The sequence below is a fragment of the Sylvia atricapilla genome, chromosome 21 (genome assembly GCF_009819655.1).
Source record: "Sylvia atricapilla isolate bSylAtr1 chromosome 21, bSylAtr1.pri, whole genome shotgun sequence".
Lineage (NCBI taxonomy): Eukaryota > Metazoa > Chordata > Aves > Passeriformes > Sylviidae > Sylvia > Sylvia atricapilla.
This window is the reverse complement of record NC_089160.1, coordinates 7983147-7997051: the sequence shown is the minus strand read 5'-3', so window position 1 is coordinate 7997051 and position 13905 is coordinate 7983147. Positions and strand designations below refer to the sequence as shown.

At 40.5% G+C, this 13905-nt stretch overlaps 1 protein-coding gene across 1 annotated transcript in view; it reads right to left on the bottom strand.

Annotated features, from left to right (window-relative positions):
• Positions 1–13905, bottom strand: part of COL4A6 (collagen type IV alpha 6 chain) — a 101837-nt gene that overhangs the window by 63991 nt on the left and 23941 nt on the right. The window contains exon 3 of the mRNA XM_066333738.1: positions 3613–3696. Within this exon, the coding sequence (XP_066189835.1) occupies positions 3613–3696 (84 nt within the window). The remainder of the gene's footprint in view (positions 1–3612; positions 3697–13905) is intronic.

Here is a 13905-nt window from a genome sequence, read left to right as displayed (position 1 = left end):
TAATGATATTTTAATGGGCTTTAAATTATATATATACAGACTTTTATATACACATATATATATGTATGTATAGACATGATTACATATTATAGGACAAAAAAAAAAGAAATATAATTAGTAACATCAGGTTTTCCCAATTTACAGCACTTCTAAGCTGTAAAAACTGCCTGGGACACAGCCTCTCCTAAGTAGTTTGTGAAGCCTTGGAAACAATTTTTAATTTTTTTTCCTTAATTTCTTTTTTGGTGAGGGAGAATGAAAAAAATCAAAAGATTATCTCCAGCACATTTTGAGCAAAGTTTAAAACAAACTGTAAAATTGTTATAAATTCCAAGATAAGTGAACAGGCTTCAGGAGAAGGTATCCATGAAACAAAGACTGGGTCTGCTATTTTATCTTCATAAGTGTTTGAAAGTTGATGACATTATACGAAAATAAAAAAGCCAACATTATTATAAACAAATGCAAAATGAGCTGCAAAATGAAATGGTGCAGGCTGCTAACTGTTTAGTGCTTCTTGATACTCTGAAAGCATCAAAACTGCCTCCTTGTTCCCTGCTGGCTTATCTGCAGTGCATTTCTTAGCAAGACAGCCATCAATACAGCATGAAACCTTCAGCAGCATTATCCCTGCCCATGAAGTGTGGACAACAGTGAGCAAGTGGAATGAAAAACACTCTTTTAAACACAATAAATTCTTCTGACAGTCTCTACAGATCACTCACCTGGCTGAAACTGAACATATTCTTGCACTAGGATAGGGACTAGTATCAGGATTTACATTCACCTCCTCATTTAACTTTTCATTTAATGTGGTTGCTTTTCTTTCACCTTTCCTCTTATGCTTCACAATTTAATATAAAGCACTTTTTCTACCCATCAGCTGCTGTCCCTAAAGATGACTGTATCTAAGTCTTGTGTGTAAAAGTGGGTTCACTGTAAGTTTGCGTTCAGATTGTCTCCTGCTCCAAAAAATTGTATGTACCAGGGTTCCTTTAGGTCCTATCACAGCAGAATTCCCTTTAAAATTGCCTTAGCTGGATAACTGGTATCTCATCTGGCCAGAAAAATGGGAGCAGGGACATAGATTTAGAAGACCCATACATTCACCCAGAGACTCCAGCTAGGCAGGGGCTCCTGCAACCTGGAAGCATCACCCTTTCTTCAGAAAACAATCTCAATTACTCCACAAATTGCTGACTCACTGCACAGAGATTAGTCTTCTGACAAGGTCAGTCATACAGGTACTTAGATTATACTGGTTTGTTGAGTTTGGGGGTGGGTGTTTTTGGTTGGTTGGTGTTTCTTTGTGGGTTTCAGTGATTTTTTTAATATATCCTGCACATACAGCAGCAGTCTATAGCAAAAACAAGAACGTGAGCACCTGTGGATTACACATATATGCATCCTATTTCTAGAAACCTCTCTCACTAGTCAAGAAGTCTTAGGCAGTTTTGACATTTTTATAGCCTAAATAAAATGTTTAAAGCTTGATCTGATCAGAATTGAATTCAGGGAGGACATTTAAGGACATTGTCTATACTATTTTCATTAAGCTGTCAGCTTATTGTCATTTTTCTTGGGCTTTTTAGCCATTTCCTTCTTTTAAAAAGAAAGCTTAGCTTTATTCTGATCCGGTTAATTGCGGAAAATTGACAGCTGGAACATTTTTTTAAACAAAATATGGATTCAGGGCATTGGCAAAGCCCCTGTCTCCGTTTCTGAACTTCAAGGCTTTGCAGCAGTGGAGAAGCAGCTAGGCAGGAAGCCAAGGAATTAGCCCCAGGCTGTACAGTGTCCTGCAAGAAACAAGCTGTGCTGTAGGATACATAATCACCCCATGCGCTCTCCCAGCTCAGCCAGTCACCTCCACATCCTCAGGCATGGCAGGCCTCCAGTAGCTGCCTGCTGATGTCCAAGAAGGTGTCAGGAGGGCTCAGCAGCACTTGGTGCAAGTGGTGTTGTAAAAGGGAAAGATTACCACTTGTAGCAGACAGTTTACTCCGTGGACAGGTCTCAGCAGGATGGAGTATGTGTCTGAAGGACTGAAAACGCCCCACCGACACAGGGCACGTAAGGAATAAGCTAAAAGCCAAATGAGTTCTCAGGTCAGCAATGAAAACAGCCTAAAATCTTTGTGACATCTTAACAAAAGAGATGCCAAGAGCTCAAACTGCAAGGTCAACAGCGTTGTGGCCACTTCAAACAATCAAGCTGGACCTCGGGAATGTAAAGAGACAGAAGAATGATGCTCATGGCTGTCTAAAGGTCAAAGCATTTACAGGATATTGTGTTCCAGAACCAAACTGGGTCTGTCCCTCACTGTATCCAATCACAAAAGGTAGTGAGCAGTTCACTTGAGCTCAGATTCTGGGCTGTATTGAGAACTTTGCCAGGAAGTTCTCAGCACACCCTAGAATATCAGCTGAAGTGAATTGTTTCTTTTTATCTGTTAAGGCATGTGTTCCCTCTGCCACGTGATGAATTGAAAGAATTTTTATATTTCCAGAGCAAACATATCACCAGTTATCAATTACACATTCACACTCTGTCTGCAATTAGAAAAAACCCATGATTTTTAAAAAAATAATTTTGAAATAGCAACATTTTCCCAAATTCAGTCCAAAAAGTAATGCCCTGCATAAATATACACATACTGTGGAACTGAAATAGAGAGGAAAAAATCAGGATTGCCGGTGTTTAAATAAGACTTAATTTCTTTTATTTTCACTCAGAGGATGAGTTATCAATATGATTACAGGAAGTACAGCTGACAAATTAAACAATCAGTATTATTTCCCTTCTCTTTAAGCCTTTCCAATTCCTCAAGTACCTACTGTGTGCTCTTTCCTCCTTTCATCTCTAAAAGCAAAATCTGTAAGATTCATTTTCATAGATGTTAAAATGCTCTAGAGCTTAAGATAAGACATTAAGTAGATGGTGTCTGGACAAAAATTAACATTGCAATTGAAGGCAGAGTGAAGTCAGTTACTGCATTCCCTTAAGAGAGGAGATAAGCAGCTGCATTAAGATAAGTTACAGTCTGTTCATCCAAGCAAAAGAAATTAAAGATTTGTAGAGAAATCTTGCTTAAACATTTGGTTTCTTCAAATGGAGACTTCAGAGAGAGTGACTTCAGCTACATAAGCAACTTTCTCAAAGGGAATTGCTCAGATCCAGTTTGAGTTATTATTCCTCCACAACCAAATACATAAATCAAAAACACTTCCACAAATAAACAGAAGCTATTACAGTAAGTCCTGGGTAAAATCTGTGCTGGAAGCCCACGCTACTTTGATTTTCCTAATTTTAATTGTTGTAATCTACTTAAAAACCATCTGACTTCTTTTGAACTAGGGCTCAAATCACATAAAGAAATAGGATTCTATTGAAGACTCATTACAAAGCAAGCCATTTGTAAATCTTTAGGAGAGCTTTTGAAATCTTGGCCAGGGACATTTGAAATGCAGCTGGTCTTCATCATTTGTCATTTCATGAGGTCATGAGATGGAGAATTACACGTATGAACATGGGGTTTGTTTAGTTATTTATTTATTTCTAAGAAGATTGCTAAGAGGCAAGGACAAGTTCTATTAGTCTAAATAAACTTACCCGTGCACCCTTCTCTGGAAAACATTTGCATCCAGCACTGCAGTCACGGCCCCCACACGGCCCACTGTAGGACTTCTTTCCACCCTAAAAATAACAAAAAGAATTAAAAATTTTGAATTTCATAACTATTTGTTAGCTGAAGATCTTTAATTAAAACACTTGGTTTGGGCACTTTTCATCTACATTGCATGTGTTGTGTGAATTTGCTGGGAAGTTAATAGGCAAAATGAAATTACATTTTAACTTCTCTACAACTGGATCCTTTATGGAATCACCAAATAAACAGAAAAAGTTGGGTAAGAAATTCTTTGAGGACAAGTGAATTTACACAAGTTGGTGCTCTTCTGCAAGGTGCAGAGTGCTTCCCAGGGCTCTCAAACCCATAAAAGTAGATGCTTTGAGATATTTAGTACACTATTAGACTATTATGCCATCCTCCATAAACAAGTATCTCTGCATCAATAGGAACTATATATCAAGAGAAATTTAATTTTAGGAACCTGGCATGTTTCTAAGAACAAGAAGCTGCATCCCTTAACCATGAGAACAAAAGCTACTGGATGAGAGAAAATGGCATTTTTAACTAAGAACACATGTGCAAGGAAGTGTATAGGAAACCACTGTGGATTTGGATTCAAACTGAAAATATATTCCAAATTTGCTGCACTGGCATTAGTTGTTTCGAGAATAATTACAATATTTGCGTCAATCTGAAGTCCCTATATCACAAACTTATTCCCAGCTAACAGAGCACATGAAAGTTAACTACATGAATTTAGTTTAGAGAGTTTCACCTGCTTCCACACCACACAGGTTTGGGGGACTAGGTTTCCCAAAGGCCTGCAATGGCAATACTGTAAATCCTGGAAAAAAGGCCCCCTTTAGCAATGAGTTTTGTCACACACTATGAACACCCCTCTCCAAGGAAACTTTTCACTGTCCAGCATGCTCAGGTACAGCTCTTAGGCTTTGAAACTCTGAAAGGAATAAACATTTAAGCTTCTCATATCAAGGTGATCAAACTAAATGCCAAAACAAGTTCAGACTGGAGCCAAACATTTCCTTACTAAAAGCATTCACAGGAAATATTTTTAAAGCCTTTAAAATTTCCTGACAGTGAGGAACGTGAAAAATGAAAGATAATTCATGCAAGCTTCTCACCTTTTGAGCTTCTATGAATCAGCTTCTCAAAAGAAAGTAACTAATCTGACATCACTTGATCAGTGTTCTGTTGAAGGTAAATAAAAACCTCTATACATGTTGATGTTTATGCTGTTTTGCTAAATTAAACACCTTTGGTTCTACAATTAACAGATATTGACAAAATATCTGCTTAAATATCTGACCTTAAATCCAATCTCCCATACTTCCCTATCCAGAAAGGAGTTTTATCTCTTGCTGTAAAATAGTCATAACAACCTTCAAGCAATTCTAAGAGGCATCGAGTATAAAAAGAAATCCTATGAAACCACTTTGCAGACTTTTCACAAACTGAAAGCGTGTCCCTGTTTTGTGTAAAACTGTGGTCACCATGAACTTCTAGGTTTCTCTTTCACAGCACGAGGAGTCACTTTGCTCCCTTGTGAATGAAGGCATTTGGAAAGGAAGCAAAGCAAAGCCAGTTGGCTCCAAACCAGGTGTACATACCCTGAGTATTTCATTTAGGGGAAGTAGCTGACATCAGACACTCCATGACTATTTAAATCACAAACAGCCATGTGCATAATACTTGTGTACACGACTCTAAAGGCTGCTAGAATATAAGATTCTAGACAACAGTGTTCTCTTCTGGAATGGTTATACATTTTCCCATTCAAATATATGAATGCAGGGTCATTCAAACATTTACAGATGGTAACCTGATCATGTAAACATGAGCCTGTCATAATTGTTCAGTGCATGTATTCAGGGAAGAGATTTTTTTTCTACTGCTCTACATTTCAGATTGATGAATATGCTCTTAAAAAATAAAGAATTTAAAAAAATAAGGTTATTAGTTATAGTGATAAGCTCCACTATTATAAGAGGAATTAATGAAACCATTTTCATTTCATTGCATGGAAGCAGACCAAGATCCTGAAAACAAGAAACAAAATAGCAGCACTGTTACACAAATACATACCCTTAGATTTAGTATTAACTGACTAACATACATCCTGATTTTAACTGAGCTATTTCAGGCTTACATAAGAATGACTACCATGATTTCGATGCATAAAAACTCCACTCTAGTTGAAAAGTATTGATACAAGTGAGAAACTATTATTAAAAGGTGTTCAAAACAGAGAGTCATTGTAAGGACAATTTTCCTCTCATGCTTCTGGTGTACCTCTACCATGCATTTATGCACAGTTGATTCATGCAGAAGCAGTGGCACTCAAATCTTCCCATTGACTTCAGCTTGTTCTGCACTGGAGCCAAAGAGAGTAAAGAGACCTGACAGCTGTGATGCCATAAGAGGCGTCCCAAAATGTTAAAAGCTTCATCTTTATCATGAGGAAACTAAAGAAACAGTGGTGGAAATGAGCAAATAAATTGGAAAATTTTAGTAAAGAATGGATTCTAAGTAATGGTGCCACACAAAATTGGAGTGTGTAAAGTACACTGCAAAAAGAGCATACTCATGATAAAAGATTATATAAATCAACAACAGGGGTGACTGTCAGGGACAGAACATTGCCTTGTCCTACACTGACTAGTCAAGGGAAAGGACAATCTGGCACAAAAGCAAGTGTGTATAAGTTCCCATAAAACTTACTTGGTTTTTGAAAATGTTCCTGTAGTAAGAGATTATTACTGCTGGAGCTTGTCATTAATAATGGAATTTATACACAGATGGGCTGGGCATCTCCATTTTACACAAAACCAACACCTGTATCCCAAACTAATGGTTACAGATACAGTATGTGTTCCTCCAGATTATTAATATACTTAATCTAAATGAAATTTCCAAAATCAGTGGCACATGTCAGCTGCAGACAGGGTGGAATCTGTCAAGAACCACTCTCATGAGCAGCAGAAGTTAGCAAGGTATTATAGCCCACAGGTACAAAGTTTACCCATCTTTTCCAGGTCACTTACAGTATCTACATCAAGGTCACTCCTTCCTTTTGGGGTGGGACAGACTCAGCAACTCATTTGCTCTCACCTAAGCTTTCATTCTAGTTTTTAAACAGACAATCTTCACCACACATTACAGAAGGGCCAAAAGGCCCAAACAGCTGAAAGTCTATATAATTATAGAGTATCTAAATAAAAACATATGCAATCATCTCCTGGAACTGTCAGAGCACTATCTGCTATAGTGCCAACACGATTAACTCTCTAACCTTTATCTCTGCAGTCATTCTATTCCCTTGCATTTTCTGATCCTGAAAATAAGAGCTGGCTTGTATGTGGATGCATCCTCACTGATTTCCCTGGAGGTTTTGTCATTGACTGAAGCAAGAACAGAGTAAAGCCACTGCAAATAGCACAGTGAGACATCCCACTGTGTTTTAGGCCCTCTAGGAAAGATTTACTACATCGGCTCTGGAAAGTACCATGCACATAGCGTGTTCTTGGTTAATTAAATCACAAAAGAAACCAGGGAGGCACTTTGTGCTCCACCCACAAAATACTTCAAAGAGTAGAATCGCAGAGAAATTGCTCTCCTTTAGGGGAAGAAGATCTCGGCTACTGTGTTTGAGTTGGTCCTTGCACAATGGGTCCTTGTTGTTAACTAATTTTTGGGCACCATAGTAGTAAACATAATTAACAAAAAACTGTGAGTTTTTTTTAATGGAAACATCTTTGGAGCTGTTCTTCTATCCTCTATGCTATTTCTAGTGTACTATTTCAATCTTCAGGGAGTGGGACTTATCAAGTCACAACATGTTCCAGGAGCATACAACTGTCTACTCTTGGCTGGTAACAACTTTGCTCTCCTGATTGATCATTTGTCCTTTATGAGAAATGCCGAATACCACCAGGATATCAGAACCATTTACAAACATCTTGTGCTAGCACAAGTGTCAGTGATAAATCAGTTCCTCTATGTTAAAATGAAAAATAGTGAAACAGACATACAGTACATCCTTAAAATTGTATGTATATCTGTGTTCACCTTCAACAAAGCAAACAAATTAAAAGCAATAAGAGTAGGATTCAGACATGTTGTTTGTCTGTAGCCCTACAACTCTGCAAAAGAAAAGTTGCATAAAAGGCCCATCCAAGCAGCAAATGCAGTCTAAATGCCCTTTGAAGTCCAAAGGCTTCCCATTTAGTCCCTAACAGAGAATAAATCAGTCGGCAATTAAGAATTTTCCAACACTCTAAAATATCAGAATTACAAAGAGTAAGCAATAGGTGGAAAATCAAAAAAGTAAATTATGTTAAAAAGCCAAGAGTATGCATTTGAGACACTATATCATCATACAAGTAGGCTAACATGACTAAGCATGGATTTACTAAGGTAATTCCCTTTTGTAGCTAGAGCTGTAAAGAGTGAAGTGACTTTGATGAGCCCTCCTATCACACTGATGAAAATAACCATATGTTTCTAAACACAGCTTATCTATAAACACATTTATCTTAACATTCTCTACAAACACAGTGGTGGTCCTGCAAAGTATTTTTCAAACAAACTATCTCTGGGAAGAGACAGGGAGGGCAAAAATTTTATCTACTGGAAATACTACATTTCATGCATTTTTCTCATTCCATGAGGAACAAAGGTTAGGAAAAAAGAAAACCTGAAAAATTAGTCTTTTCAAGAGAAAATAAAATGGATGGTTTTAACAGTAGAGAGAGATCTGGGCACACCTTTCACGTTCTGCAGCAAGGCCCAGGAGCTTGGGTTTCAGCAGCACGTGAACCCAAAAGCCTGCAGGCTCTGGCTGCTGACAGGGAAAAAAAAAAAAAAAAAAAAAAAAAAAAAAAAAAAAAAAAAAGCAGGCAGAGACCAGGCAGGATTTCTATAGAAAAAACTTATTTCCCAGCATTCATATACATCAAGAGATTCTTTGGGGCCTTTCAAGCTTTACCCCCAGCAGTATTCCCAATGAAAGTTGCTTTTTCAAACCCACAAATAAAACATCTGTCCATCAGTTGGAAGCGAACAAAAGCAAGTAACATCCCAAAATGCAGATACAAATGGTGGGGGTGAAGGGTGCAAGGAAAAGCCAGAATAGCTTCAGATCAGGCAGAGAAGAATAACAAGGACATAAGGCTGGGAATTCAAGAGGTTTGGATAACAGAAATAAAGCCCTTTCCAAATTCTGCCCAACCTCTGAAAACACCTCCAGCCAGGTCTGCTTGCTCCCTATTATCCAGCTGAGAATGTCTGGGCTGCTTTAAGAGATGCAGGTCCCGCACATTCTCAGGAATCCCACTCTCACATTCACACCACAGCTCTGAGGGGAGCTCATCCCAGGCCCTGGAAATTCAAAGAGAGGACCAAGAAAAATTCACAAAGAAACAATGGAAGTGTGCTTTTCTGTACTTCTGCTGTAGAGCAGCAATGGCACAGCCCGGGGAAGAGGTTCCTGGATCTATCTCTGAACTCGGCTGGGCACGTGTGCACAACAAACACAGCACTACAGTTTTAGATGATCACTCAGGACTCTGATGGTTCTGGTTTATCCAAGATGTAAAATCAACCTGCAACTTTATTGCCACAGAATAATCCCATTCTCATCACACTTACACACAGCACATAACGTGCACAAGAGGATGTTGTATTTGCTATTACAGCTCTTGGCTCACACCGATTTTCTGCGCCGCTCTTCTCATTTCACTGAGGCTTTCGAGCAACCAACCTGTCCTTTCATGGTAAAACAGCCCCTGGTAGTGATTCAGCCAGCCCAGCCCTTCCCTGCAGGGCACAGCTGCTTTGCTTAGAGATTCCCCTGCTGGCAGCCCAGCAAGCACACTGCACACTGCAGGGCACAGGGCACACTGCAGGGCACAGGGCACACTCACTGCAGGGCACAGGGCACACTCACACAGAGCACAGGGCACACTGCAGGGCACAGGGCACACTGACACAGAGCACAGGGCACACTGCAGGGCACAGGGCACACTGCAGGGCACAGGGCACACTCACAGAGCACAGGGCACACTCACTGCAGGGCACAGGGCACACTGCAGGGCACAGGGCACACTCACACAGAGCACAGGGCACACTGACACAGAGCACAGGGCACACTGCAGGGCACAGGGCACACTGCAGGGCACAGGGCACACTCACACAGAGCACAGGGCACACTGCAGGGCACAGGGCACACTGCAGGGCACAGGGCACACTGCAGGGCACAGGGCACACTCACACAGGGCACAGGGCACACTCACACAGAGCACAGGGCACACTCACACAGGGCACAGTGCACACTGCAGGGCACAGGGCACACTCACACAGAGCACAGGGCACACTCACACAGGGCACAGGGCACACTGCAGGGCACAGGGCACACACACAGGGCACAGGGCACACTGACACAGAGCACAGGGCACACACACAGAGCACAGGGCACACTCACAGAGCACAGGGCACACTCACACAGAGCACAGGGCACACTCACACAGAGCACAGGGCACACTCACAGGGCACAGGGCACACACACAGAGCACAGGGCACACTCACACAGGGCACAGTGCACACTGCAGGGCACAGGGCACACTGCAGGGCACAGGGCACACTCACACAGGGCACAGGGCACACACACAGGGCACAGGGCACACACACAGAGCACAGGGCACACTCACACAGAGCACAGGGCACACTCACACAGGGCACAGGGCACACTGCAGGGCACAGGGCACACTGACACAGAGCACAGGGCACACTCACACAGGGCACAGGGCACACTCACAGAGCACAGGGCACACTGCAGGGCACAGGGCACACTGCAGGGCACAGGGCACACTGACACAGAGCACAGGGCACACTGCAGGGCACAGGGCACACTCACACAGGGCACAGGGCACACTCACAGAGCACAGGGCACACTGCAGGGCACAGGGCACACTGCAGGGCACAGGGCACACTGACACAGAGCACAGGGCACACTGCAGGGCACAGGGCACACTCACACAGAGCACAGGGCACACTGCAGGGCACAGGGCACACTGCAGGGCACAGGGCACACTCACACAGAGCACAGGGCACAGGGCACACTGCAGGGCACAGGGCACACTGACACAGAGCACAGGGCACACTGACACAGAGCACAGGGCACACTCTCTGGAGAGCACATTATACACTCATATAGAGCACACTGCACACTCACTATGGACCAAACTGCACACTCACTACATGTTTCAGCCATGTGTAAATTAGACAGCAACTCTAGAAACCAAAAAAGGTTGTGTTCCAAATGTTGGAGAAGACCCTGGCTTCTCATGATAACCTCTCCTCCTAGTGAGAGTGATAAAGGAGAAGAGAGAAAATATAAACTGAGGTAAACCACTCTAAGATGTCAAAGGAAATTTAAGTAGTTCCATTATGGAGCCATGTATTTAATTTACTGTTAGGCCTATTTAATTTCAAGTAACACTTCTGAGCAGAGCGGATGTCTATTCATCAACTGTGGATCTCCCAGAATTTTGCCAAGACAAAATGCACAATCTCCATTAGGGATAATCTCACCTGTCTAGAGTGGGAAAAGACAAAAAGCCTTTATAACATTTATCTAGATTAAACAGATCAGAGGAGGTATAGCTTGATGCAGTATTTTGACAGGATAAGGGTATGTTTGCTGAGGAATAGGTACTGATTAAATCTGAGACAAAGTGTGCTGCAAACATTTCTCCCAGGAAACCAAAAAAGGACAAAGCATAGAACTGCCAGAATAAATGTATAATTTTATTGACAAATATCTTATTTTATTTTTACGTGTGTTTCTAGGCTACTAAGCAGAGTATGAACTTTAGAATGATATATTAAAAAACAGAACCAAATGTCTCAGTTAGTTAGTACTGGATAAGGGAAGGAAAAACTGAGACAAAAGGAAACTATTCTTAGCAACAGCTAAAAAAACTGAAAACGTGTCTTTGGAGACATCATTATCACAACTCCTCAAGCCGAAAATAATGCCAACATTAATTTAATATTTTAATTTTCTTTTTTCCCTCTATGTAAGTAAAACTTTTTTACATTTTTTGTTTTCAGTTATTATTTTATTTGTTGGAGGACAGAAAAAAGGCTTTTGTTTTCAGACTGTTTTACAGATAGGAAAAGGCATAGAGTGAGCATATGCAACATCAGCCTTTGGATGCCCAGCTTATAACAGAACCTGACAAGAAATTTGAAGAAATATTTTTTTCAGTCTTTATTAAACCATGCAAAGGAAAATCTGTCATCAGAAAGACTAAAACTATCTACAGAATTAGATTGTGGAGTCTGATGCAATTTAGAACAGAAATGCCTACTTTATGTAATCTTCAGAACTCTTTGATGCCAAAGTTATAGATCTTTATCAATAGGTATGTGTGTCCTTGATAGCAACTGTTTGAAATGGTGACTTGTTAAAATTTTTAACCCTCTAATCCCCTTTTACCACTGTCCAAACTAAAGCCATACTGCCTGGACTTCTCATTTGGGAGATGACAAAAAGCAACTCAGGAAGTAAAACTAGCTAAAATGAAGCCTTAACCAATTAACATTAAAAATGGACAAGGCTAAGCAGTTATTTAATTCTGGAAGTCCAAACAAGTACGTTTACAGAAGCTAGTTTATAAAATAATAAAGTCGTCCTGTAAGAGTACATTCATTCTGCCTAAGGCATCACCTTGCTCTCTCTTCCCTGAAACCCTCTAGAGATAATGATGGACAGATGGCACCTAAACAGAGAAACCAATACAGTGGAGATAAAAATCACAACATTTCACTGAAATCAACATCTTATGACCTGTTTGTATAAATCCTCTCAAGCAGTCCCTCAGGAATGACTCCACTATTGTGCAGTTTCAATTGCTCAGACATGGAGGACTCAGAGGGTAAAGCTTTCCATTTAAAAACCAGCTGCCACTATAATCAAAGTCAGTTATATTAAAAAAAATAATTTAAAAAAAGGAATTTCTGCTCAGAATGGGCACAGCTGAAACCATACCATCAAATAACTCATTTGAAGCTTTCCAAGTGTCCAAAATTCTGCTTTGGGTTCATTTATTCCTTAGCTGTCAGGCAAGGTGTGATAAAGGATGACCTACCCTATGCATACAGCACATAGCCAGATTAAAAACTGCTGTGCAAGCAATGTAGAAAACACACTACTACAAAATTCTTAGTAATTTAATATCCAACCTTGAACATTATCACCCAGAAGAGCAAACCCAACAATTCATGAAAAGAAGATTAGTGCTAAAATTTACGGTCTCATTGTGCAACATGCTAGCTATGCACAGCTGTCCCTCCTGAGAAAAAAACACCCACGCTATTTCAAACAACTTGTTTCAAGGACTTTGCCAACTTAAGCAGTTTCTTTTTATTTTTTTGGCCACATGCATAATAATAACATGGCAAATATAAGTAAAAAGTCTAATGGAAGAACAAACAATTCTCCTCTATACTGGGTATTTCATTTCTCCTGTGTGTTTTTGTACAGCCTGTCTTATTGTACTTTCACTTGCATGCTATTTAGTTCAAATTTTACTGTATTAAGAAAAGACTACTCCATTTTTTCCTTAATTGGTAAACTGGACTCTAACTTTTACACTGGGTCCTGTTGAAAAACACCATGGTTTGTGACACGAAACAACAGATGTTCTTAAAATAACAGACTCAGATATTTCCAACTGCTATCACTCACAAGGAAATGCCAGGCAGAGTAAGGAACTGTTCTCATTGGCACTGGGCCCACCAGGGACCTGCCCTACAAAGTGCTGAGCACCCTGAGATTCAGTGAGATGAGAGCACACTCAGCAAATCAAGGACTCTCTCAGAACCAACAGAAAATATGTCTAACACAGTACTGATGAAAAATCACTATTCCACCAAGTCCCAAATGCACCTGCACCCTGACAGGTGTTAACAGCGTTCAGAAACTCGGAGTTAACAGCATTTCTGGTTAGCTGCCCTCTCTCTTTCAACCAAGGCTACCTCAGAACTTTATTTTTACACCTTTTATTTCTTCATCTGGTTAATCAAACAGGTTCTTTACCGGCCTTTAGTCCAACCAAGTCCACTCACAAATCACCTGTGTTAATTTGCTGGAAAAAGCTGTGGACATTACCAGCAAATATAATCCAGGCAGAAAGACACGCTGGTTCCATGGTAACATGAAAGTCAATGAGCCCACCTTGAAACCTGGGAAC